Raw genomic sequence first — 24,440 nt, forward strand, 5'->3', positions numbered from 1 at the left:
AGGGGGGAGGGTGGAGGATGGGAAAGGCAGCGGAGCACAAGCAGACACTAGGATGGCAATTTGTAAATCAATGGATGTGAAACTGATGTGATTCTGCTATGCTGTGTATGGGGTGATGGGGGGGAGTTCAATAACCCACTTGAATCAAAGTGTGGAATATGAATATGTCAAGAAACTTTGTAAATGATTTTGAACAACCCACAATGAAAAAAAACTTTTAAAAAAAAAAAAACTAACCCTGGGTCCTCAGTGTGGTTCTCTGGTCCCTGGTTACAGAGGGGGCACAGCAGACTTCTTCCCAAATTCTTATGTATGTCTGTTCTACCTGTCTGGAAGCTACCTGAAGAATAGATTGATGCAAGGCACTCACCTCCATTTCACCTAGTGAGGAACTCACTCAGGCAAAAAGAAGGATACATTGCTTGGAAACACTATAAACTAACAATCCAGAGTTGCCTGGAGCAAAAGATTACAGCTGAAATACACAATGCTCACTTAAAACAGGGAGGAAGGGCTAAGAAAACTTTCTTTGAGACACCAGGGCACTTATAAGTGCCCCCCAAAAGTATTTGAATGTATCACAAAATATAGAAAGCCACGTATCAAGGATAAGGGTCATGCTCAGAGAAGACACTAGACGTTCAGCTCTCCATGATCTCTGGACGCAGTGCAAACCTGGCTACATGATGAATAAGCACCCCAGCACAAAACCAATATGAAAAAGCCAGGAAATGTGTTTTTGTTTGTTTATTTTTTTAACTCCTAGAGGTCAAGGAAAAATCTATCAAAATACTAGCTAAACAAAAGCTAAAGGAACAAAGATTTCGGTGGCTACACCGAAATGACACCTTATATTGTCTTCACAGAAATAGTCTAGGAAAGTCACTAAATAAATGGACTATTACAACTTTCAACAGATAGCAAAACCAAAAAATATCAAACCCTAGGGAGTGAGGAAAATCTGCTTTCTAATATTATTCAAAGAACAAAATAGATTGAGGGAAATCATCACTCAATGTATGTGAAGAAACACATATATTAGACTTATGAGGCAAAAACTTTATTATTATTAGGTACTAGGGATTGAATCCAGGGGTGCTTTACCACTGAGCTACATCCCCAACCCTTTTTCACTTTGAGATAGGGTCTTGCTAAGTTGCTTAGGGCTTTGCAGAGTTGCTGATGCTGACTTCGAACTTGACATCCTCCAGCCTCAGCCTTCCAAGTTGCTGGGATTATAGGCGTATGCCACCACCCAGCTTAGACAAACACAATACAACAACTGTCTTAAATATGTCTCAAAGAACAAAAAGAAATGATAGAGAAACAAATAAATAAAATCAGGAAAACTATATGTAAATAAAATGAGAATGTCTATTAATAAAGATACAGAAATTATTAAAAGGAGCCAAAAGAATTCCTAGAGTTGAAAAGTACAATTAGTGAAAAATTCATTTCATGGGTTCAATGGCCAATTTGGGCAGGCAGAAGAGAAAAATTAGTGATCTTGAAGACAGAGCAGTTGAATTGATTCTGTTTGGAGGACAGAAAAGAAAAAAGAATAAAGAAGTGAACAGAGTCCAAAAAACATGTAGATCAAGGTCAACTAGACTAACATAGCACACACTGTGGGAGTCTCAGAAGGAGAAGATAGAGGCAGAAAGAATATTTGAAGAAATAATGCAGAAAACTTGAAAGCTTTGATAAGTCATCAATCTGCACTTTCTATAAGCTCAAAGAATTATAATAGGTTAGACCCAAAGAGTCACACTAAAATTTAAAATTAAACTGTAAAAAGTCAAAGATAAGGAAAGAATTTCTCATCATTCACAAAGGGTCTTTAGTAAGATTAATTACTAGCTTCTCATTAGAAAGCATTTAGGCCAGAAGTCAACAGAATATTATATTTAATGATGAAAGAAAAAAATCCCTGTTGACCAAGAATTCCATATCTGGAAAACTTATCTTTCAAAAATGAGGGAGAAATTAATATATTCTCAGATAAACAAAAACTAAATTGGTTTCTTATTACTAAACTTACCTAGAAAGAAATGCTAATAGGCTCAAATTGAAATGAAGGGACTTTAGACAGTAACTCACATGTGTATGAAAAAATAGCCATCTCTAGCAAAGGTAACCATAACAGCAATATAAAAATGGATATTGCTGTAATATTGGCTTATATTCCACTTTTTATCCCTACATTATTTCAAAGACATGAATAAAAGTGATTATATATCTGTTATAACAGATAAAAATGTAAATTGTAACATGAACAACATAAAAGAGGAAGACAGCTAGAAAAAGGCAGAGATTTTGTATGTTAAGCAACTACTTCAAGCTAGATTATCATAAATTTAGGATGTTACCTATAATCTCCATGGTTGTATATCATGTAATGAAAAACCTACATCTAGCATGATAGTCAAAGATGATAGACTGAAAACTTCTTCCCTAAGATCACAAACAAGACAAGGATGTCCACTTTCAACACTGCCATCCAGCAATGTACTGAAAAGTTCAACTCAGAGAAATTAGACAAATAAATAAATAAATAAATGAGATCATCTAAATTGAAAAAGAAACAAAAGTATATTTGCAAATGACAAATCCTATATATTGAAAATTCCAAAAAATATACATGGAAACTACTAGAGTAAATAAAAGAATTTTAGCAATGTTTTTGGGTATAAAATCAGTACATAAAAAGCAGTTGTGTCTCTATACATCTCCAATGAAAAATTCCAAAAGAAATTAGGAAAAAATTCCATCTTAAATAACTTCAGAGAGGTAGAAGGGTGGGGGAGAGAGAAAGAGAAAAAGAGATGAGAAAGGGGTGGGAAGAGAGAAAGAAAGAAAGGGGTGGGGAAGGCCGGTGGGCACTGGGGATATGGCTCAGGGGCCACTGCCTTCCACCAAAAAACACCACAACCCAGAATTCAAATTCATGAATGATGCAGTAGATCAGAGAAACGTTGATGAAAATGGAAAAAGAGATTATTAGAGGATTACTATCAAACCCTTGAGAAGGTAGGAAGAAATAAGATTGAAAGCCTATGTGGAGCCACTATCACTTATTAAGAAGGTCCCAATTCCAAAACATCAACACTGAATGCCAGTGAAGAGGTGGAGCAATAGGAACTTCCACCCGCTGCCGGTGGAAAGGCAATAGGGCACAGCTACTGTGGAAGACAACCTGGGGGTCTCCTACAAAACTGACATGCTCTTACCATTTGATTCCACTACACTCCTGGGTGTGTATACAACAGAACCGAAAACTTGTGTTCACACTAAAACCTGCACACAAATATTCATACTAGCTTTATTCATAATTGCCCAAACTTAAAGCAGTCAAAATGTCATTCAGTAGGTGAGTAGATAAGTAAACTGTGGCATACAGATAATGGATTATTATTCAGTCCCCCAAAGAGATGAGCTATCTAACTATGAAAAGACATGGAGGAAACTCACACGCACATTACCAAGTGAAAGAAGCCAGTCTAAAAAGGCTACATCCTGCATAGTTCAAACTATATGCCATTCTGAAAAAGGTATGACTATGGAGAAAGGAAAATGATCACAGTGGTTGTGGGGAGTTTGGGGGAGGGGAGGAAGATAAACAGGCTGAGCACAGAGGATTTCAGAGCAGTGAAAAATCTGTATGATATCACTTAGAATAGAATCACAAATGATTCATACACATTATTTTACGTATTTTCAAACTCACAGAATATATAAGACCAAGAATGAATCCCAAAGTAAACTAAGGGCTTGGGGTGAATAAGATGGTCAATGCAGATCTATCAGTTGCAACAAATGTATCACTCTGGGGTAAGGGGTATGTTGATAATAGGAGAAGCTGTGCATGTGTAGGGGCAGGGGATGAGGGAGAAATCTCTGTCCCTTCCTCTTAATTTTTCTGTGAATCTAAAATAGCTCTAGTAAAAATAAAGTCATAAAAATTTTTTAAAATTTTCCTATGCAGGGAAACTGGGGAGACAATTCATATATTCATCAGAAGGTGGGAGGCAGGCATAGTATACTGGCAAGATTACTTTGAAGCTCCATTATAAATGCCGAAAGGCTAAGATTTGGAGATCAGAAATATAAAAAGCCACTTAGCATCCATCTGTTGGGCACATTCCAATTATAACTACACCTAAAAGCTCACTGATGTCAGTGTTCCCAATTCTCAAGGTGCTTCTTTTATTTTTAAATGTTTACTGACCATTTATGGAAACTCCATATTTTGCAGAAAACTAAAATAACCAGCTTTTCCTTTGCAACACTTTTTCAATATGAAAATGAGGATAGTATATTCTCCCCCTGCCCTCTGTCTCTCTGTCCCTGCCCCCCCACTCTGTCCCTGAATCCCCCATCTTTGGGAATATGTCACACATCACTGCTATATTGGGAAGGAAGTTTTTAAAGTATCTCTTACTTGTTACACCAATCAGAGTTGTAATGGCCAAATCCTGGAATAGAAACTGGTAGTTTGACAGGCTGTTTGTCTCCTGAAAATGAAAAGAAAAGCCAACTTAAAAAGTTGTGACCTTTTGGATGAAGTCTGGCATGAGCTGAGATCATTTTCTCACTACAACACAGGATTTTTCAGGGAGATTACCAAGGAGATGGTGAGGCTGGGGTCTGAGTGGGTTAGTGAGTGCTGGTGTGGGAAGTGCTTGGAGCCAAGTCTGTGAGACCCTCCCCAAAAGGAAGCATGTGTCCTGTGCTTTCTGGGCTGTATGTCAGTATTACCCTGTGTTGAAATAACATCTCCCTCTACCAGACCCAATCTGGACTTTGGTCTGGCACAATAAAAACATGCATCTCCAACAGTTTCAAATGACAAATGTGTGGTGATCTTACATGAATTTTACTGATGGAAATGAGGATAACTAAACCACAATTTGCATCCTTGGGTGTTGTCAGATAAAATGTTAGAAAATCCTAATAAAGCACATTAATACTTAAAAAAAAAAAGTGCTCAGGTCTTGCAGATTTGGGGGAACTTCCTTCCTTGTTCTCCATCCCTAGTGGAAAGGGGATTATAGGGTACTGTGTTTAATTCTACTTTTGAATATAATGAGTTGAGATTTCAAAATAGGGCTGTCTATGAATAGCCCATCTTTCTCTAGTTACTTATCAGTGAGTATTAACAGGTATAGATAATTCAAAATCAACAAAACTGAAATCTTTGACCTAGAAGGGGTAAGAAATAAAGATGACTCTAGATATGTTTAGCACAAATGAAATTCCTTTTCATGGTATTAGTGTTAAGAATAAGCTCATGTGTTGAACTCACAAAAAAAAAAATAGTCATGTCTGTTCTCCTTTTACATCTTGTCAAATAATAAAAGTCATCACAAAATATTTGTATCTTTTTATTGTATTGCAATTTTCAAAGCCCTATATTCTTGGAACCAGAGGTATGCTAGTTTATACTAACTCTTAAAAGTCAATTGCTAAATTTTTAGAAATGTTATAAGCAAGTTGTTAAACACATTCAACCAAAAAACTTGAGTTATATGAACATACCACTAAACAAATTATACTAAAAACAAAATTCAGAATTTCTTAATTCTTCCTACATGTTCCTATTCCCTGTGCTCTAAGGATATTTATGACTCTTGGATCTATCTGGTGCATACACATCACTTGACCATTCCACACTAGGGAGATATCAAAACTGGCTATGGAGAGTAGTACCTGAACCACTGAAATTGGCAAACTTTAATAGTCAGGATAAGCCAGTTAGTAAGCACTACACCAAAGAAGAAAATAATCTCCTGAATGAATGGCACATCAGAGTAGAGCCACACAGGAATCAAGAAGATAAAAATCTGGTCTAAGCAGGTGACAGTAACATGAGACTGAAAGTGATATATTCAGTCCTGATGTTTATCTATGACTAGATAAAACAGTTTCTATCTCAGAGCCAAAGAATTGATACCAACAACTCCTCCTGTGCACCTATGTCTATTTCTGATGTATTTTAAGAAACCTTGATGATATTTTTAGAGGGGCTCTTGATGCTCTGATGTCCTATTTGCACTCTTTCTTGAAAGGGCATTGCAAATCAAGAGTGCACCACCCCTTGTTTTGGTTCTAATCAACCAAGAGGCTGGGTCCCAAATCATACCCAGTAGAGCAGGAGAACACCAACATACTGAATCATGCTGTACAGAGCCATGTACTTAAACATGCAAAACGAGGTCACAAGAGCTGCTCGTCCTTCCCTGTGTAAGGAAAACAATGAAAGAGGAAGAAAATGAAGTTAGGAAGAAATTAGGTCAGTTATTCTGTGCTGTTCAGCTGAGCTCAGGAGAAAAAAAAAATCAGACATCTGATTTTACCATTTTGTGTCTGACAGACTAGTCAGCCTTGAGACTGAGGGACCTGGCTCAGGATACTGCATGACTAGATGTTGAGGAAAGCCTAATTCCAGGCTGATGTCTGGAGGCCTTGATCTGGCAATGGGGCCCAGACTTATATCTACTCTTGTTCCTTCTGCAGGCAGTGGCTAAGCTCCTGACCTCAGAATAGGGGGATCTGGGAGCTAGTCTCACACCTCATACAAGATATTTGTATCTTTGTATGATATTGCAATTTTCAAAGTCCTATACCTCGTGGAACCAGAGGTATGCTGGTTTATACTAACTCTTGAAAGTCAATTGTTAAGTTTTCAGGAATGTTATAAGCAAGTTGTTAAACATAATCAATAAAAAATACTTGAATTATATAAATGTACCACTAAATACATTATACTAAAAACAAAGTTAATAAATACTCAAAATACTATCCGCTAATGCGATCTGATTTGGAAGGTGATTTCCCTTGTCTCAGTTTCTTCCTCTGGGAAGAAACAGAAATAAAATTTCAGGTTTGGGATCCATTTTCATGCAGGACCTTCAGGAGGTTGGCAAACATTTGATTCAAATTTCATTTTGGCAGTCTCAACTTTTTCTAAAACAATATGCACACTCAAATTACTCATATGTCAAATTTAAACAGAGTAGACGCAATGAGCGTACTTCTTTGTGTTATTGTTGACTGAGTAAACACTACATAGCTAAAGCATGAAATAAATGACTCATGAAATGCCATTTCTGTTTCATTTGGGAGGAAGAATAAGGTTTTAATTTACTTATGATCAAAATTATTTCTTGGGATGCTAAGACTTGACTCTCAAAACAGTTTTTTGGTTTTTAAAATGTATCAGGATTTTTCTACTGTCCTTTTCTCTGCCCCAAAGGTAGTTTCTTCTCATTCCTCACCTCCTTGGAAAAGTTTTGCCAAGCCACCTTCTGGAACTGTCCAGTTCTCCTCCCCAACCACCTTCTGACCTTTCACGCTGTTCTTTTTGTTTCCTTGACAGTATTTATCAATATCGGTTAAGTATTATCTGATCCTGGTGCTAAGTCCCCACTCAATAAATATTTGCCCAATAAGTGAATAAATATAATTTTTAAATGGAAGAATCTGGTCAGATTATTAATTTAATATGGTAAAAGTATAATATTTGTAGATTAAAAAACCCATCTAAATAAATTCAATTCTAAAACAATCTGCGACTCTATATGGCTATGCAACCTTGAGCATATCAGTTATGCCCAAGTTCTCTGAGCCTCAAGTTCTTTCTTTGTAAAAGAAATAATTGCCATTCCTATATCTCCAGGGTGTGTGATATATAAGATAATGTGGGTGCTAAGCCCCTTTTAAACTATCATCAAGAGCAAGTATACTGCTATTGCTACCATTCAAACAAAATGCCACAGAATTACATATTCTGTGAAAAGAAAAATAAACCAACAAGGAAAATTTTAGTGGAAGAAGCAAACATAAGTATAGATTTTGAAAGGCAAGGATGGAAAAGTTACTCAAAGCAGTATAATGAGGCAAAAGGGAAGGAAGGTAAGTGTATGTCTTAAACTTTCCAGTATGAAGCATCTAAGAAGATACATATTAAAAATAAGAAGGCCAGACACAGTGGCACACTGTAGTCCCAGCACTCAGGAGGCTGAGGCAGGAGATCGCAAGTTTGAGGCCAGCCTAGGCAACTTTGGGATACCCTGTCTCAAAATTTAAAAAATGAAAAAGGAACTGGGGTATAGTCAGTGGTAAAGTACCATTGGGTTCAATCCCCAATAATAGATAGATAGATAGATAGATAGATAGAGAAAGGCTAATTAATACATTTTCAAAGCAGTTACAAGTTCCAGATTTCAACACTTTGAAAATAATCCAATCAACATCTTCCATTGGAAATGGTGTTTTTCTTCCATTGTTATTCGTAATTTCTGCTCAGTCTGTTAGGCAGAAGCTATGTTTGCATTTTTGTGTGACCCTCTCCACACATAGGGATGCTGGCCTTTCCCAGGCAGAACAATGTTATCTGTACTCAAATTCAAGGGAGAGAAGATAACATAGGGGTAGATGCCCACTTACTTGATAAGGTGAGGGACGCACTCAATGTTTGGAGTCTTGGAAGTGAAAGGTGAGGCCACAGATGCCTCCTGCTCTGACAGAGAGATGCCCACATGAGCCATTTTCAAGGCCTGAAAGCAAAGAGTCAGCTTATGACCTGTGAGGACACACACACACTTCTCCTGATGACACAGAAGAAAAGGCCAGTCAAGCCCACCACAAGGTAACTTGGGTCTCAGCCCTAATCAGAAGTCGACCAGACTTTACCCTGCCAGCACATAAGAAAGAGATGGCATTGAGGCTCCTTGCCAAAGATGTGGCAACTTCAGAACCAAGTTGTGCCTTGTTTATCCTACACTGACCTCTGAGTCATGGTATGGCTCTGGTCAGGACCCTCCCAGATCCTCACCAGCAGTTTATCCATCATGAGAAATGCAAAGGGTATATATATATATATATCCCAGCAGGTACCGTCTCTAAAGAGCTCCAGGTACGTATTATTGAGAGATTATGGCCACCCACTGGCAGCTACTTACCCCGCAGTCATTGGCTCCATCTCCGCACATACCTACAAAATAACTAAAAGGGAATCATGTGAAATGGTGGAAGAAGATCAAAGCTATCTTTACCAGCTAATTTCTCTAATTAAGTAAAACAAAGTGTCCATGATTACTCAGGGCTTAACTTTATCATTTATTCTAAAGAAGTTTCCCTAAGGGTCTATTAGAAGTAAAGTGTAACTGAGCAGTTTACATAATGGATGATGAAATCCAAGGCATCATTCCTGACTCCACGTGTTTCATGGAGACACTGTACTTCACTGCTTGGGGAGCAGCCTTCCTGGTTGAAAACTGGGGATATACATGACCCCATGATGAGATGTCAGAACATGGTAGGGCGGGCACAAGATTCAAAACCAGAAGATCTAGAGTTGGGCCTGGGCATCCTACCATCCTGCATCATCATTTCTCTCCTCTGCAAAGTGTTCTGAGTGTGAAATGAAGTGCTGTCAGGAAAGTGCCTGATGAGCTCCCAGTGATAAGCAGGTCTTAGCTGCTGCGCTGCTCATGCTAAATCCACCCTGTCCTCAGTCACTCACTAAAACATGATGTGCCAGACCCAGAAGTGGAAGAAAGAAAGCACGTCCCCAGTTCAGATGGCTTTTTGAGGTTGGACAAACACTTCTCTCTGGAAGTGTTGAAAAAGATTATGGAGAGTCAGCTTCTTACATGACAAGCACTACAAGAGCTTTCACAAAGCAGCTGCACTTTTCTCTTGCCTTCCTGTAAGTACTAGATACCTCTGGGTTTAAACCATGTAGGGAAGATAGGGCTTTGTAAATTGAGTAGTTTTCCTAAGGACTGAATCAGGTGAGTAGGATGAGGTCTAGCATGGCTACTCCATGAGGTCCATGAACAGGAAATACAGGGTCCCGGATGATGGGCACTCTATGTGAACTTTTTATTCTGACTAGAAATGGAGAGTCTTTGTGTTTTTTCTGATTTGGATGGAAAGGATGCTTTAGCATAAGAATATTTTAATGTTGAGGGTGGGTTATGTGAATCCCTGATCATACAAATCTCCCTAGATCATAACAATTGTTTATTAAAATAAAGTCTAAATTCCCATTGTACTGTCAGGAGTTGAGCTTAAGTCAGTCTTTCGGTCTTATTTCTCTCCATACCTTTTCATGCTCCTTATATTCTAGTACAGTGGTTCTCAACTTTGGGTACAAAAACTGACTCCCATGAGTTTTGAAAAAATACAAATGTCCAAACCCTGTGTGAGCAACTATACCCGAATCTCTGGACCGTGTGGTCCTGGTGTTGCTATTTTTTTCAAAGCTCCCTCAGCCAATGACTGTCATGTGAAGCCAGGATAAAAACCACTGTCCTAGCGAAACTGAGCAGCTCTCTGTACCTCTCACACTCCCCCAGCCCTTACTCTAAAGCCTCCATGTAGTTCATGCCACCTGAATAGGCAAAGAACCTACTCCAGTTTCTGAAATTCTTCCACCAGACTGGATTTCTGCCCAGGAGACATTCTTGCAAAGATGGTCCCATTGATCAGTATCTGTAAGGAATCCAAAAGCAAAATGTTTTATCATGTTGGCTGGTCATACATGAAACAAATGATACTACTCAGAACACTGAGTGATGTTTGTTTCCAAGGAATCCTTTTTTGGAATTTTAATACAGACATTGAGATTTTTTGTCATCTGGTAAATGACAATGGAGACAAAATATCAGTAAAGATGGTAGCTTAATAAGATATTTTATGAAAATAATGACTTATAGGAATTCAACCCAGCTGCCATGAAAAATGAGGTCCTGAAAAATCTTGAACTTGCTGGAACCTTGAAAAAGCAAAGTCTGAGAAATTGCAGCTTAGCAAAAGGTCAGGACTCCAGGAGAAGGAAAAGAAGAAACTGCTTCTCAGAAAATTGGTCAGAACAGGCAGAAAAGAAACTGATGATGAAATGGTGATTATTTGTGGTCTTGGATTTAATCATGCTGCCTAGACTTTACCAATTATGAAACTCAGCTGCTATCCCAAACCTAATTTGAGCTATGGATTACGATCGGTTGAGGGCATAAAAACCTGTATGTACCAGCTGTGTCCACTTAAGTTTGTTTCCAAATGTCTAAATTCTTCTGTGTTAGATCTATGTGTTTCTTGTTCTTCTCTGCAGTAAGCTCAACTCAACTTCCCTCAAGATCTTTATTCTTTGGCAGGTAAGTTATCTGCCCTTATTATAAGCACATTCTTCATAAGAAAAGCTTGAGGTTAATCAACTTTAGCATATAGGCTCTATCAAAAACCTAATGGAGTTCTTTTATTCTTGGTCTGCTTTACAGTACAATTGCAGGATTTCCACTATACTGTGAGATGCCCCTCCCCCTGACCCACACATATCATGGCAATATAATGACAGCAACCTAAAATCAGTTCTTACGATTTAAAATATCACTCACACTTCAATCCTATAGATGGAGGAAAACCTATTTATCGAGTTTATTTATTTTAATTATAATAAGAAACAAGACCACAGTAACCTTTGCAGAAATATCTCTTTCTTATGATATGTAAAAATAACTAGGTATATATATATATCTTACTTATTTTGAAGTTTAAAGTGGTTTAGGACCATGCTATGTGAGGTCATCAGCATCTTTGCAGATGGAGTATTACACTCTAAGAACCCACCTTTGGCAGTAGGCTGCTGAAATGTTGAGTTATAACATGGAAGGATTTTCCACTTAGGGCAAAATGATAACTTCCTTCTCTGCCATTATCAGAGACTTCTTCCCTGATGTTAATGTAATTGTCCTGCAAAATGAGATACAGTTATTTCACATTCTTCCACCTGCTAGAGTGCTTGGGACCACAAGCACTTTAGAGAGAGGGAATGAAGACAGATGAGGGTCTCTCTTTAAAAGTCACACTCCAGTCCTGATTCCTCAGAGAAGTACTTTTCTCTTTGCTAGATCCATCTTCGCACATCACAGCCACCAGTGAACAGGAGAATAACACTTACTCATGTCCTCTTCTCATCCTGATTTGATCTCAGTGAGTCCCAGGGAAGAGCACATTTCACACATTTCAAGTGTAAAATACAAAAGCCCTGCAGCTTAACAAATCTCTCCCTGAAGTGAGCGCTTACTATTTTTTTTTCCTTACAGAATTAATATTGTTTCACAAGGACACAATGGAAATATTGCTGGCAAGACTGAAGATAAATGAATGAAATTTTGTATTGTCTCCCCTGAGGATGTAGTCTGATTTTCCAATGCACAGGTAGTGTCTCTCTCAGGGACTAAATCCCCTTTGAACCCAATGGGGTAGCAGACAAGCAAAGGGAAAAATAAGACATTAGATTCACAGCTCTGCTGACTGTATGCTCTCTCATACAAAGCCAACAAGTTTTTTAAGTATAAAAGATGGATTGTTTCCAGCACTCAGGAAAGCCCATACCTTAGAGCACAGAAGAAACAGTGGGGAAAACTGATATAATTGGGTTCATTGAACTGCATATTGTTAGACACCTGGGGAAGTCGGTGGACTCTAGGTCACTCTGACACTCTGCCCATCAGAGCTGTCCATCACCGACATCATGAGACAAGTCAGGAAATGTGGCCCGTCTGTTTTGAGGTATACCTGATTCCCATATGAAACATGTTTCTTCTCTTCTACTAATTTCCAAGATATCGATGCTGACGAGGACCCAGTGGTCTCATTTGCCTCGATGAGAATGACTTTTTGGCTTTCAGAAACCATCCCAGACTTTCTGGCCACTGTTACTGCAGTCTGAAGATTGTCGCCTAGAAGAAAAATTGAGCGTTCTAAGAAGAGAGGTTGAAGAGATAGAACCAACTCATGAGAGCCGGGAAAGCCAGGCTGAGGAGTTCAGTCCTTATTTAGGGGTATAGAGGAACATTTCTAAGGTGTTTTCTAGATCTAACCTGTAATTTCATGACCCCTTTTCTGGTTCTGGCTCTTTTTCATCAGGTAACTCCATCACCTACCAGTGTGTTTTTGCCAGAGGGTGGGAAGGAAAAATAATAAGCAAAATTAAAATATATTTCTCTCATTTGTTAAGGGCTTCGCAGACATTTAGGGAAAACCCTGCCATTTTAATATTGAATCTGGTGGTTCCACTTCTAGCCAGGATGAATTAAACCCACTACAATCTCTCTCTCCCTTCCTTACAACTTGAAAGCACTGAAACACAACCCAAAAAGTACCCAATGGCCACAGAGGCTGAGGTAGGAGGATCATGAGTTCAAAGCCAGCCTCAGCAACTTAGCAAGGCCCTGAGCAACTCAGCAAGACCCTGTCTCTAAATAAAATACAACAAAAGGCTAGAGATGTTGCTCAATGGTTAAGCACTCCTGGGTTCAATCCCTGGTACCTTCCCCCCACCAAAAAAGTAACTGCCCAAGGACTCTAAAGAAGAAAGCAAGCAGACTGTGGGAATCAAACTGAAGAAGCAATCTAGAAGGGGTGAGTTTCTCAGCTTTTTTTGTCTTTCCTTTTATGTGTTTGATTTGAACCTTGGCTCTAGTCCCAGAGAAATTCAAGCAGCTAAAACTCCAAGAGAAACCCAGTCTTTCTGGTCAGAGAAGCCAGGAAAGGGGTCATCTGGAGAGTATGAGGAGAATTCTGGAAAGAAAAGAGCTCAAAAGGGGGGACTAATTCAGATTTGGGTTCAACCCAGAGTGGGCCTGGGTGAAGCAGACCCAAAGAAATTTTAGGAATTGGAGTATAATATAAATCACCCTCCCATTTGACATAACAATCCTTGAATGGGACAGACCCAAACATCATAGCAAAAGATTGACTATCTAAGCAAATGTTAGAAGCGTCATCTGCAATGGGCAAGACAGAACTTTGGATCCAGGATCCAAAGTCTCACAACATAATATTCAACATATTCAGGATACTCAACATACTAAAAACCCGGAAAATCTGACCAATTATCAATTTTAAAAAAAGTTGCCAATTGCTTGATGACTCAGATGTTGAAATCACCAGTTTTAAGGAGTTATGATAAGCCTCCTTTATGTGGCAAATGTTAGTACTCACAAAACAAATGGAAAGACAGAAGTTCTCAACAAATAAATGGTAAGAAAAGGACCAAATGGGTACATTAGGATTGAAAAATACTTTGCCTAATTTTTTTTAATATATATTCATCCTGGTACAAAAAAAAATTACTGGACATGCTTGAAAGCAGAATGGAGAAAACAAGAGAAAGGGTCGGTGAACTGGAAGACAGATCCGTAGTAATTATACAGTCTACAGAAGATAAAAAGTTTTTTTAAAAAATGAAGAAACTCAAGGATATAGAAAGGACTACCATTCACATCAGTAAAGTCTGAGAAAGAGATTGGCACAGAAAAAATATTGGGAGAAATAATAGCAGAAAACTTTCCAAATATGGTGAAAGACTTAAATTTACAGATTCAAAAAGCTGAGTGAAAGTCAAACAGGATGAACTCAGTGAGAACGACATCCAGACACAGAAGACTCAAAGTGCTAAAAGTTAAAGAAAAAAGCAATTGAACAACAACAATAACAACAACAAAAACGCATTATAGATAAGAAAGCAATGATTCAAACTACCCCAGATTTCTCATCAAAAACCATGGAGGCAGGAAGACAGTGGAATTATATCTTTAAAGTACTTTGAGAAAAGGAAATGTCAACTTGACTCCTACAGTTGATGAAAATATCTCTCAGCAATAAAGGAAAAATAAAAATATTATAAGATGAAAGAAAACTCAGATAATTCATTGCCAGCAGACACATTCAAAAAGAATGTCTACAAGAAATTCTTTAGACTGAAAGGAAGTAGCACCAGAGGTTAATTTGTATTAAGAAATAAAAACATAGCAACATAAAATTTAATTTTCTTCATCATGTATGTTTTTTAACTCTCTATCATGGAAGATAAAGACTAGAACACTGTCCAGTGGATGTGTTTTATGTATGTCAAAGTTATAACAACCATACAAAAAACAGGGGCAAGGACATTCTTGGTTGTAAGCCTTCTTGAAATAATAGGTATGAATATTGTGATTCCTAGAGCAACTGCTAAGAAATAATATAATATCTGATGGGTTAATAATAATTCTAGCACAGTATTTAGGAGGATCCTCAAAAGAGCTGAGCTTGTGGGAAGGAGCTGTAGTAACTGAGATGGGAAGGTCCCGTGGAGTCCTGATGGCTGAAAGACACCCCGCTCCCCACTGCCAGAAGCCTCAGCAGGGTGACCACAGCCCTCCACCTGACAACACAGGCCAATTTTGTCTCCACCACCTCTGAGAGATCCACTGTGTGGATGGACAGCCCAGCCTGACCATCAGTCACCAAAGAAATCTAAGAGTTCCCAGAAGTTGGATAGGAAAGATCAGGCAGAACCACCAGACCTCATGACTGGTGAGGAATATCAGCCACTGGAGATCATGAAACCTGCATGAAAACAATGAGAGCATAAAGGGTGGCCAAATGCAGCACCAAGAAATAAAACAAAACGAAGGTTTTCTAGAGCCACATCCAACCCAAAATATCTTTCTTAACAACTTACTATGTGACTTAAAGGAGACAAGGATCATTGTTGAGACCTGTACTATGATTTGGAAAAATTTGGTGTCCCCCAACAAAAAAAAAAAAAAGAATCTGAGAGTACAAAACAAAATTATAAAAATATGGCAACCAAAAGAATAAAGATAAGAAACTGAAAGAATAAATTCAGGAGACCTGTTATGTGAATAATAGAAATTCTAAGACAGAGAACAAAGGCCATAATTAAATGAACCGTAAAGGATACTTATAGAACAGGAAGAAAGAAAGATTTAAAGTGCTCTCTATGTTCCAAACTAAACTAATCACAATATATATGTAAATTTATATATATGTGTATGTGTGCATGTGTATGCATGCACCCACACACCCACCCACACACACACACACACACACACACACACACAGGCATACATTTCTAAATTGCAAAGTTAAAGATAAAAGATTATATGAAGAAAAGAAAAAGTGGCCGCAAAATGGACTGGCATTGTACTTTTATAATATCAAAAGTCAGAAGGCAAAATATAAAGTAAAAAAAGTTCAAATAGTACTTACATACAGATGGTTAAGAAAAAAGAACTTTGACTCGTGCGTCTGTCAGGGACAAAAATCTTATCCAGGACATGTAAGCAATCAGAGAGCATTTCACCCCTTGATCCCATCCAAAGAGGAAAAGATTGTAAACATGGAAGGAAAGAAACAGAGCCGAAATTTTAATGTGAGGTTAAAAGAATTGAAGAGAAAGGGTGGAGAGTGATGCACTCTGATTTGTACATCTAATGGCTGGGGCTAGATTATGAAAACAAGTATGTGAGTGCTACATAAAGATTTTTAAGCAGAAGGATTCAGAGAAAGGCTCATAAGTAGTGAATCAACTCAGCAGCACCTAAAATTGGATTGAGGCCACAAGAGGAGAAAACTAAAGCAGCAAGAAGTGCCTTGGAGCTAGAATGGGTCTGGATATAAGGGCAGTAACAGCAGTCCAGGGTCCCCAGCTTTTGATGTGGGCTCAGGAACACTGGGTGGGGGGAGTAAATGCTTTGGTGGGAAATATTGTGTCTCAGTGACAAAGGCCAAAGAATTAAAAGCATCTGACTAGGAGAGCAGAGAAAGGGAAGACAGCACATTCTCAAAAACACAAATTCTTGAGGAAGTCAGCTGTTCACCGTTAAAAAATCATGGCACCACCGAAAAGTGTTCCCTAAGAGAGTTGACACTTTTCTCTTGAGCGATCATTTCTTGGTGCTCCCTTGATTGTGGTATCTGGGGTTGGGATTAGGAGTAGAAAGGACAGCATTTTATTTTTATCTCCAGAATATTAATGTTGTTATTGATGGGCCTTTAACACAGTTTAGAGACCACATTGACGAAGCATTCTTCTTCTAACCTGAACAATGAAACTCATCTTTGCATGGCTCATATCTTCTTGCCATTGAAATCTTATTTTAAATGCCACCACTCAGAGAAGCCACTCTCAACTGCCTCATCTAACGCAGACGGTCAGACACAGTTTACCATATTGCACTCTTTTGTATGCCTCAAAACATTAGTTACAGCATTTGCTAGGTGACTGCAAATGCTGTCATCATTTTCTGACATCCTGCTAGGATGGAAACTTGGTGAGGGCTGCAGCTTTGACTTTGTGTTGCCATCTGCAGCTCCCAGTCCTGCCCTTGCCCAGCATGGGCCATCAACAACATTTGCTAAGTGAGTCAATCCCTGACTCTTGTTTTTACTGCACATTTTGCTCTATACCTGTGATCATTACCGTCCTTATCCGGGCTGAGATGAGCTCTTCCAAGACAGGTTTTGTCTCTTCCTTCAATCTGTTCTCCAAGATCAGTAATCCCAGAAATATCAAGTCTGATTCCACCTTCTCCCTGCATGGGAAAAAAGAATTTCATATACACACACACAGACACACACACACACACACACACACACACACCGTACATATGTGTCTGCAAGTAATTGAGATTTCCAAGGCTCGTATCCCCCATACAAGGACAATTTTAGGAACATTCTACAGGACCAAGTATTTAGGATTAGAGATTCAAAGACTTCCAAGATTCATTTAGACAAGACACCAGCCCTGCCTAATTCTAGCTGAAATATAGATGCAAGCAGCACCCACTAAAGCCCTCTTGCTGAGGCCACCCCTTGCATCTTAGTGCTGGGTCTCACACCTGCCAGGGCCATGACCTAGAGTTAGTGAGGCTCGCAGAAAATGCCTGATACCTCCTCTGGGCAACAGGGAATGGACACAGTTTCAGTCACCTGAGAGCAGGTTTTGAAGGATGGCCTTCCTTATTCTGAACTTGGCATGTAAGTGTCCATGTGATCTGGTTCCAAACTATCTTTCCAGCTTTATCTCACTGTATTCTTCTCCCACCCTCCCCAACCAGCCAAGTTAGACCACTCACCATGAGTAGGCTCTGTACTTAGCCATCTCTAGACATTTGCAAACTATTAGAGTTTTTCTTTATTTCATGAAAAAAGTAATAGAGTCCGATGATCTGCCATTGAATCCCTTTCTATATTCTAAGTCTTAACTTGCATGCTACTACCTCATTAAGATTTCTCCAGATAGCTGGGCGTGGTGGCACACTCATGTAATCCCAGAGGCTTGGGAGGCTGAGGGAGGAGGTTCTCAAGTTTCAAGCCAGCCTCATCAAACTTAGTGAGACCCTAGGTAACTTAGCAAGACCTTGTCTCAAAATAAAAAAATAAAAAAAGGTTTGGAGATGTGGCTCAGTGATTAAGTGCCCCTTAAACAAATAAAAATAAAAAATAAATAAAATATTTCTTCAGGTGGAAATAACTGCTCACTAAGCATTTTGCCATTTTGCTTCCTCCTCAGTTTATCTGGCTTGTATTTGCCCATTTATTATCATTCTTGACCTTTTGATCTGTCTCTACTCCCTGAAGGCAAGACCATGTGAGTCAATGTTCAGTGTTCCCATTTGGTGCCCCCACATAGAAAGATGCTCTGATACCTGTTGTGACTTTGTTTGGCCATGCAACATAGGAAACTTCATTTCCTTTTTCAAGGTTCCTACTGTGATCTCAGGCAGTGTGTTAGGCCCATTGGCATTTATTGAGCACCTAATAAGTGAAGTAATAGGAGGATCAAGGAGAAGACTGAGAAAATATGTAGAGACTAGATGGTAGCCCCTGAATCTAGAGATTCACCCTCAACCAGGGGGGAGAACTAGAACTGACCACCTGGTTTATATGGAAAGCTAGGGAAAGCACTGTGACAGATGTACAAATCAGAGTCCGAGGGAGCCAGAGTGTGATCATTTATAGGTGGAGTGACTAGAGCCTTCTGGAAGAGGTGTTATTTGAGCTTGTTCTTGAAGGATAACTTAATCGATTCCTGATTCTTGTGACCCTCATCCTCAGGCCTCAGGCTTTAGATATTTTCAGAGATGACATGGCATGAGCCAACCACAAGGTGCCCTATTAGGCCAAGAAAAGAGCTGCAAGGGAAAACACCTGACAGAGCCTACCACCCTCTTTAATACTGGTATTTCCAGTTTCTCTGGCATATAAACTCTTCATAGGGTTCAACTGCATAACCACCAGGAGACTGGAGTCCTCATCACTGCCTTCCTGTGTGACCGTGAGTAGGTCACCCTGCCCAGTTTGTGTCAGGATTTCCAAGGTCTCTGCTAACTCTTAACATTCCATTATTCTTCCTTTCCTGAGGATTCAATTGGAGGCAAGAAATGAAAAGGAGTAATCCCTTGAGGAGTCTCAAACTCTGCACCTTAGAATAGCAGGCTTTTCCTGCTTCCTACGCAGATATTATACCTCCATCTGAAGTTTCTAAAGAATGATGGATTTCATAAAAAGGGAGAATTGTCATCCTCATGATTACGCTTCATGTTCTTAAAATCTATGTGACTTCTAAAGGAAGAAATATGAATAAAGGGGCCAATTAACTTCAAAGAGATTATGATAGTGCTGAAATCACCCTGAGTAACCACAAACACACACATAGCAAAATTAAAATAAATAAATAAACAAACAAATAAATATCAGAAAGCATGTTCTGTCTCAATCAAGGATCAGCAAAAGACAAGCCAATTCATGTAACTTTGAGCATATACAGTGGTGATATGATGTTAAGACAAGAGAGACAAATTAACAAGTTAACAACCTATGATCAGATCTTATAAGTAAATTCACATATAAACCCCACCGGACTTTGACAGTTAGAATTTAGAATGCCAATACTTTTGTCAATGACATAACCAATACCTACTGCTCACGTGTTCCCCAGTGAGGTCTGAGTACCTATACAAGTCTCCAAATCATGAATCTATAGCTTATGAGCATGCAAATACTTATGGTTTGGATGTGAGGTATCCCCCAAAAGCTCACATGTGAGACAATGAAAGAAGGTTCAGAGGAGAAATAATTGGGTTGTGAAAGTCTTAACCCAATCAGTGAATTAATTCCCTGATAGGTATTAACTGAGTGGTAACTGAATGGTAGGGTGTGGCTGGAGGAGGTAGGAATTGAGGGCAGAGCTTTGGGGTATATATTTGTATCTGGCAAGTGGAGACCTCTCTCTCTCTCTCTCTCTCTCTCTCTCTCTCTGCTTCCTGACCACCATGTGAGCTCCTTCCCTCTGTCACACTCTTTTGCCATGTTGTCCTGCCTCACCTTGAGTCCAGAGGAATGGAGCCGGCTGTCCATAGACTAAGACCCCTGAAACCATGATCCCTTAAATAAATTTTCCTCCTCTCCAATTTTTCTTTAGACAAAGCACTGAAATAGCTGACCAAAACACCTATTATAACAGTCAAAAGTAGCAGAAACATGGTAGCCAGAATCTTGCTATATCCCTGAAAATAACTCTCAGGAAACTAAGTACCATTCCCAATTCTGCACATCCTTTTCCTGGACCCAAGTTTGCTCTTCTTCAAAATGTGACATCCAATTTCAAAGTTCGCTTTTAGATCTCTGACTTGAAAGACCTGGAACTGAGTTGATTAGATTACAAAAATATCTAGCCAAAGTTTCACATTAAGCTGGCTCCACAGGGAGTGTCCCGATAGGCTCAGGAATCCAACGTTCAATAACTTTAAATGAATCACCTCCCCCTCTGGGCTTCTTTGCCCATTCACAAAATTAGAGGGTTGGTCACATCAGTCATTCTCAGCAGGGACACAATTGCCTCCAGAGGATATTTTGGAAAAATTTTTGGCAAGTATGAAATATTTTTGTAATGGCCAATGCATAAAGAATTAGGCCATGTCCCAAGTAGCTTTGATAACTAAATATCCACGGACATCTAAAAAAATTGCATTTTTCCTAAGTCAATTTAGACTTACACTGTTTATTATACTACTGTATTACTGTATAGCATACTATACTGTTATTAATAGATAATATTCATCTATTTGACAATCATAATTTTTATTATACTTCCCCTAGCTATGGTTTACATATAAACAAAAAAAAAATATGTTTGCACCCTATTGAATTTTGTGGAAGTGTAACAACTGTGTAACAACTGTATAAATGGGGAGATTATATTATCTTTTAGAAATTTTATCAAGTGTTATTTGACAAATCACAGAATCGCCTCACTGACAGCAAGACTGAGGTATTCAGACTATACCATGTACCAGGCCTGTGTCCGTCTACATTTAAAGCTCTCGAAATTTTGAGAATTCTGTACACAGATGCAAGCAACTTCTTTGTGTTGTTTTAGCAGGGTCAGTTTAGCATTTACTGAACCATTCCTTTTTGTGGTACATTATTTTTGCTTTTATTTTTAACTCTATAGGAGGGTATTATGTTTATACAAAGAATATGTACAAATAATGTTACATATAAATTTTCTTTTAACATATTAAAGGAAAAGTTTTGAGCTAAACTAGAAAGACTTGCGTATGATAACACTGAAAATGAATATGTAAAACCTTTCGAATTTAAAATCCTAAATAACCAAATGAGCTTTGATCATCTCCATACTGGTATAGCTAGTAGTGGCTGATATATACTATTGGAACTGGTATTGAAGTTAAAAACCATAGCATAAAAACAGTGGAAAATAAAATCGAAACAAATAAAGTTGAAATTATAAATACTCGATCCATTTTAGCTACTGAGTATCTTTATTTTAATGTATGCATAATCATAACTTTCTTTAGTATGACCCCACTAGAAACATTTTGTTTTGTTTTTCTGCAAACATTTCCTGGATTATGTAAGTCTATGTTATATTTATTTGTTTCATTAAGCTGTGTGTTTCTTATTAAGAATTTTTTTTTCAGGCAAATGTTATGTTTCATTACTTCCAACCAATCCACTGATGGTAATTTCAACAACAGGGGCATGACCACAATTTCAAACCTGAAAGGCTGGTTATATTCATATGTGGTTTCACAAAGCCATAAAATCGCATTATCTTTCACATTTTATATGGATATTTCTCACAAATTATTCCAGTCAGTGTTCATATCCACTTTGTGATTTTAGCAAAACAGGGTGACTGTACACCTGTTTGCCAGAGACACTTCAAGCACAAAAATAGAGCAAGCTATGTTGCTGCATCCACCACCCAGAACCCCACAGTCCCATCTAAGGCTGGTGCATCTTCCCACAAAACTGTCCTTCTTGATCAAAATCTTTCCCCTTTACCTTGTCAAGGAGGTTGTGTGGTGGTCAGTTTCCAGCTTCTTGTAGGCCAGTGCTATGACCCGGAACCCCTGTGTCGTGTAAATCTGAAGTTCACTAACAAAACTAGTTGGGACTGTTCAGAAAACAACACAGGATTAGTATGCAATATTTACTTAGCTGCTACAAGTAGGGAAATTCTTGACAGCTCTTACCCAAGAAAACACAATTCTAAAATGTCATACAAACAAGTCAGTGAAAATCATAAATATAACTCTAGTGCCACAATTGATTTCGCAGCATCCAGTGAAGCAGAAATGGAGTGGAAGCATTTGAAAAAGGATAGAGAATGGGTAGAATTTTTTCTCTCTCCAGTTTTAATCAATAAATATTTTTTGAGAGTCTGCTATGTGCCTGGCATTGGCTATGTAGAGACTACAATGCAAGTTCTGCTCTAAGGACTTCTGTCGAATCGGATAAAAGCTAGTATACTAGCAGTACAACCATAGGAGATCCTTGCTGCGATCCTAGTGAGCGCAGCATGTTACACGCACACTTAGTGGTGCATATGCCTGACTGGGCGGATGTGGGCAGTGCAAGAAGGAAAGCACTTTTTTGCTTTTGAGGGAGCACCATGTGCCCCAGGCAGGAAGCATGAGACTGCAAGCCTTGTGTAGTTAGTTCAGCTCAGAGGAAGCACAGGATGTGAGGAGAGGAAGGAGTGTATCTGGAAAGTTCAACAGTGTCAGATCATGAAGGTCTTATATATGATCCTAAAGGAATTTAAGAATATAGTAAAATCTTGAGAAGCCGCCAAATGACAATATATATAGTGGCCACACAGTGGTGATGGGTGAGTCAGAGGAAGGGAGACTGGAAGCAGGGGACAAAAATTCACCATCTATTGAACTAATGAGGGATAAAGCGGGTCTGAAAGGATATACTGATGAGACCGTGGATTAGCAAAAGACAAGACTGAGGCCCTGAGGGAGAGGGAGGGAGAGAAATGACTCCTAAATAGGGGTTGATGGGTGATACCATTACCTAAAATGGAAAACTGGGAAATATAAGAAGTAAGAGATACAAGCTTAATTTTGTCGTTGAATTCGGAGTGCCAATGAGTCAGCCAATTGGTGCTGACCAATGACAGGCAATTGTATTCCAGATCACGTGTTTGGGGCATACTTGGCTGGAAAGACAGACTTGCCTGCTATAATCCAAGTCTATTACTAACCTGTCTCAGGTTGGCAAAAGCCTGCCACCCTCTCTGGTGCACCTTTCATGAACGCCAGTCGGTCACCTCCCATCTCTTGGACAATGACTGTCATCCTCTGCAGTGCTGATGAGAAGGGGAACTGATGGAGAATTGCAATTCCTTCCACTGGGACCTGGTGGAGGAATGGGGAAGAGAGGGACATCTAACTACTGGAAATCAACTACTTCTCCCTCAATCCTCATTTTAGCAAAGAGGAAATGTCCCACTTTTCACACCTGAAATTCAAAGACGCATCTGTGAGCTTTCAACAATTGTGGGCCAAAAGGGAGTTTCCCTAGGAATTTGGGTGTTGTAGGGTGAACAACATGCAAGCCTTACCTGGCTGGCTGTTTTGCAGGGCTTAACTACCATGGCATATGCCGGCACTCCCTTGATGTGGAAATCATCCCCAGAAACAGCCATTTCCTATTTCACAAACAAGATATTTCATTGTAGAGATTTATGTGTACATTGTTCATCCACTGGTACTATGTTCAAACCCTTCTCTTGAGCAAATCTTCAGACCACCTCAGTGTTCACTGTGTCTCCTCCCTCTGCTAGATGGAGACAAAACAGACCTATTCCACCACAGCAAAAAAAAAATAATAATAAATAATAATAATAATAATAATAATAATACTGCATTGGAAATGCTACTGAACTTGAAGGGCAGATGTTCTGAATTATTCATGCAATTTATCCTGCTTTCTCTGTTGGCGTATGCCATATAAAGGCTCATTCTCTATTTCGGAAGAGCTTAACTTGAAAATAGTGAGCACTAATAGCCAGGCTTATTCTGTGTGAAGCAGGCTCCTTGTTGTCTTGCTTTTCCTGGAGTGCATAGTAGACTCTGCTCTCCCCTCTCTGTCTAATATGGACTGATGGTCCGCCAGGCGGGGCAGAACAGGGCAGGGACTGTGATGGATGTGGTTAATGTTCAGTAATTGCCATAATAATGACTCTAAGTTATAATCATAGGAACTTTTTACCTGAAGATATCAAAGTGCTTTGTAATCATCTCATTTAGTGGCTGAAA

General features: G+C 38.9%; 1 protein-coding gene across 2 annotated transcripts in view; it reads right to left on the reverse strand.

Annotated features, from left to right (window-relative positions):
- Positions 1 to 24,440, reverse strand: part of Atp13a4 (ATPase 13A4) — a 139,721-nt gene that overhangs the window by 23,316 nt on the left and 91,965 nt on the right. For both annotated transcript variants that reach the window (XM_015499907.2, XM_048804093.1), the window contains exons 15-25: positions 23,744 to 23,830; positions 23,384 to 23,537; positions 22,174 to 22,285; positions 17,269 to 17,393; positions 12,586 to 12,749; positions 11,635 to 11,757; positions 10,421 to 10,500; positions 8,964 to 9,006; positions 8,449 to 8,558; positions 6,143 to 6,239; positions 4,442 to 4,514 (exon numbers count right to left, since the gene is read on the reverse strand). In XM_015499907.2, the coding sequence (XP_015355393.1) occupies positions 4,442 to 4,514; positions 6,143 to 6,239; positions 8,449 to 8,558; positions 8,964 to 9,006; positions 10,421 to 10,500; positions 11,635 to 11,757; positions 12,586 to 12,749; positions 17,269 to 17,393; positions 22,174 to 22,285; positions 23,384 to 23,537; positions 23,744 to 23,830 (1,168 nt within the window). The remainder of the gene's footprint in view (positions 1 to 4,441; positions 4,515 to 6,142; positions 6,240 to 8,448; positions 8,559 to 8,963; positions 9,007 to 10,420; positions 10,501 to 11,634; positions 11,758 to 12,585; positions 12,750 to 17,268; positions 17,394 to 22,173; positions 22,286 to 23,383; positions 23,538 to 23,743; positions 23,831 to 24,440) is intronic.

The sequence above is a fragment of the Marmota marmota genome, unplaced genomic scaffold (assembly GCF_001458135.2).
Source record: "Marmota marmota marmota unplaced genomic scaffold, marMar, whole genome shotgun sequence".
Taxonomy (NCBI): Eukaryota; Metazoa; Chordata; class Mammalia; order Rodentia; family Sciuridae; genus Marmota; species Marmota marmota.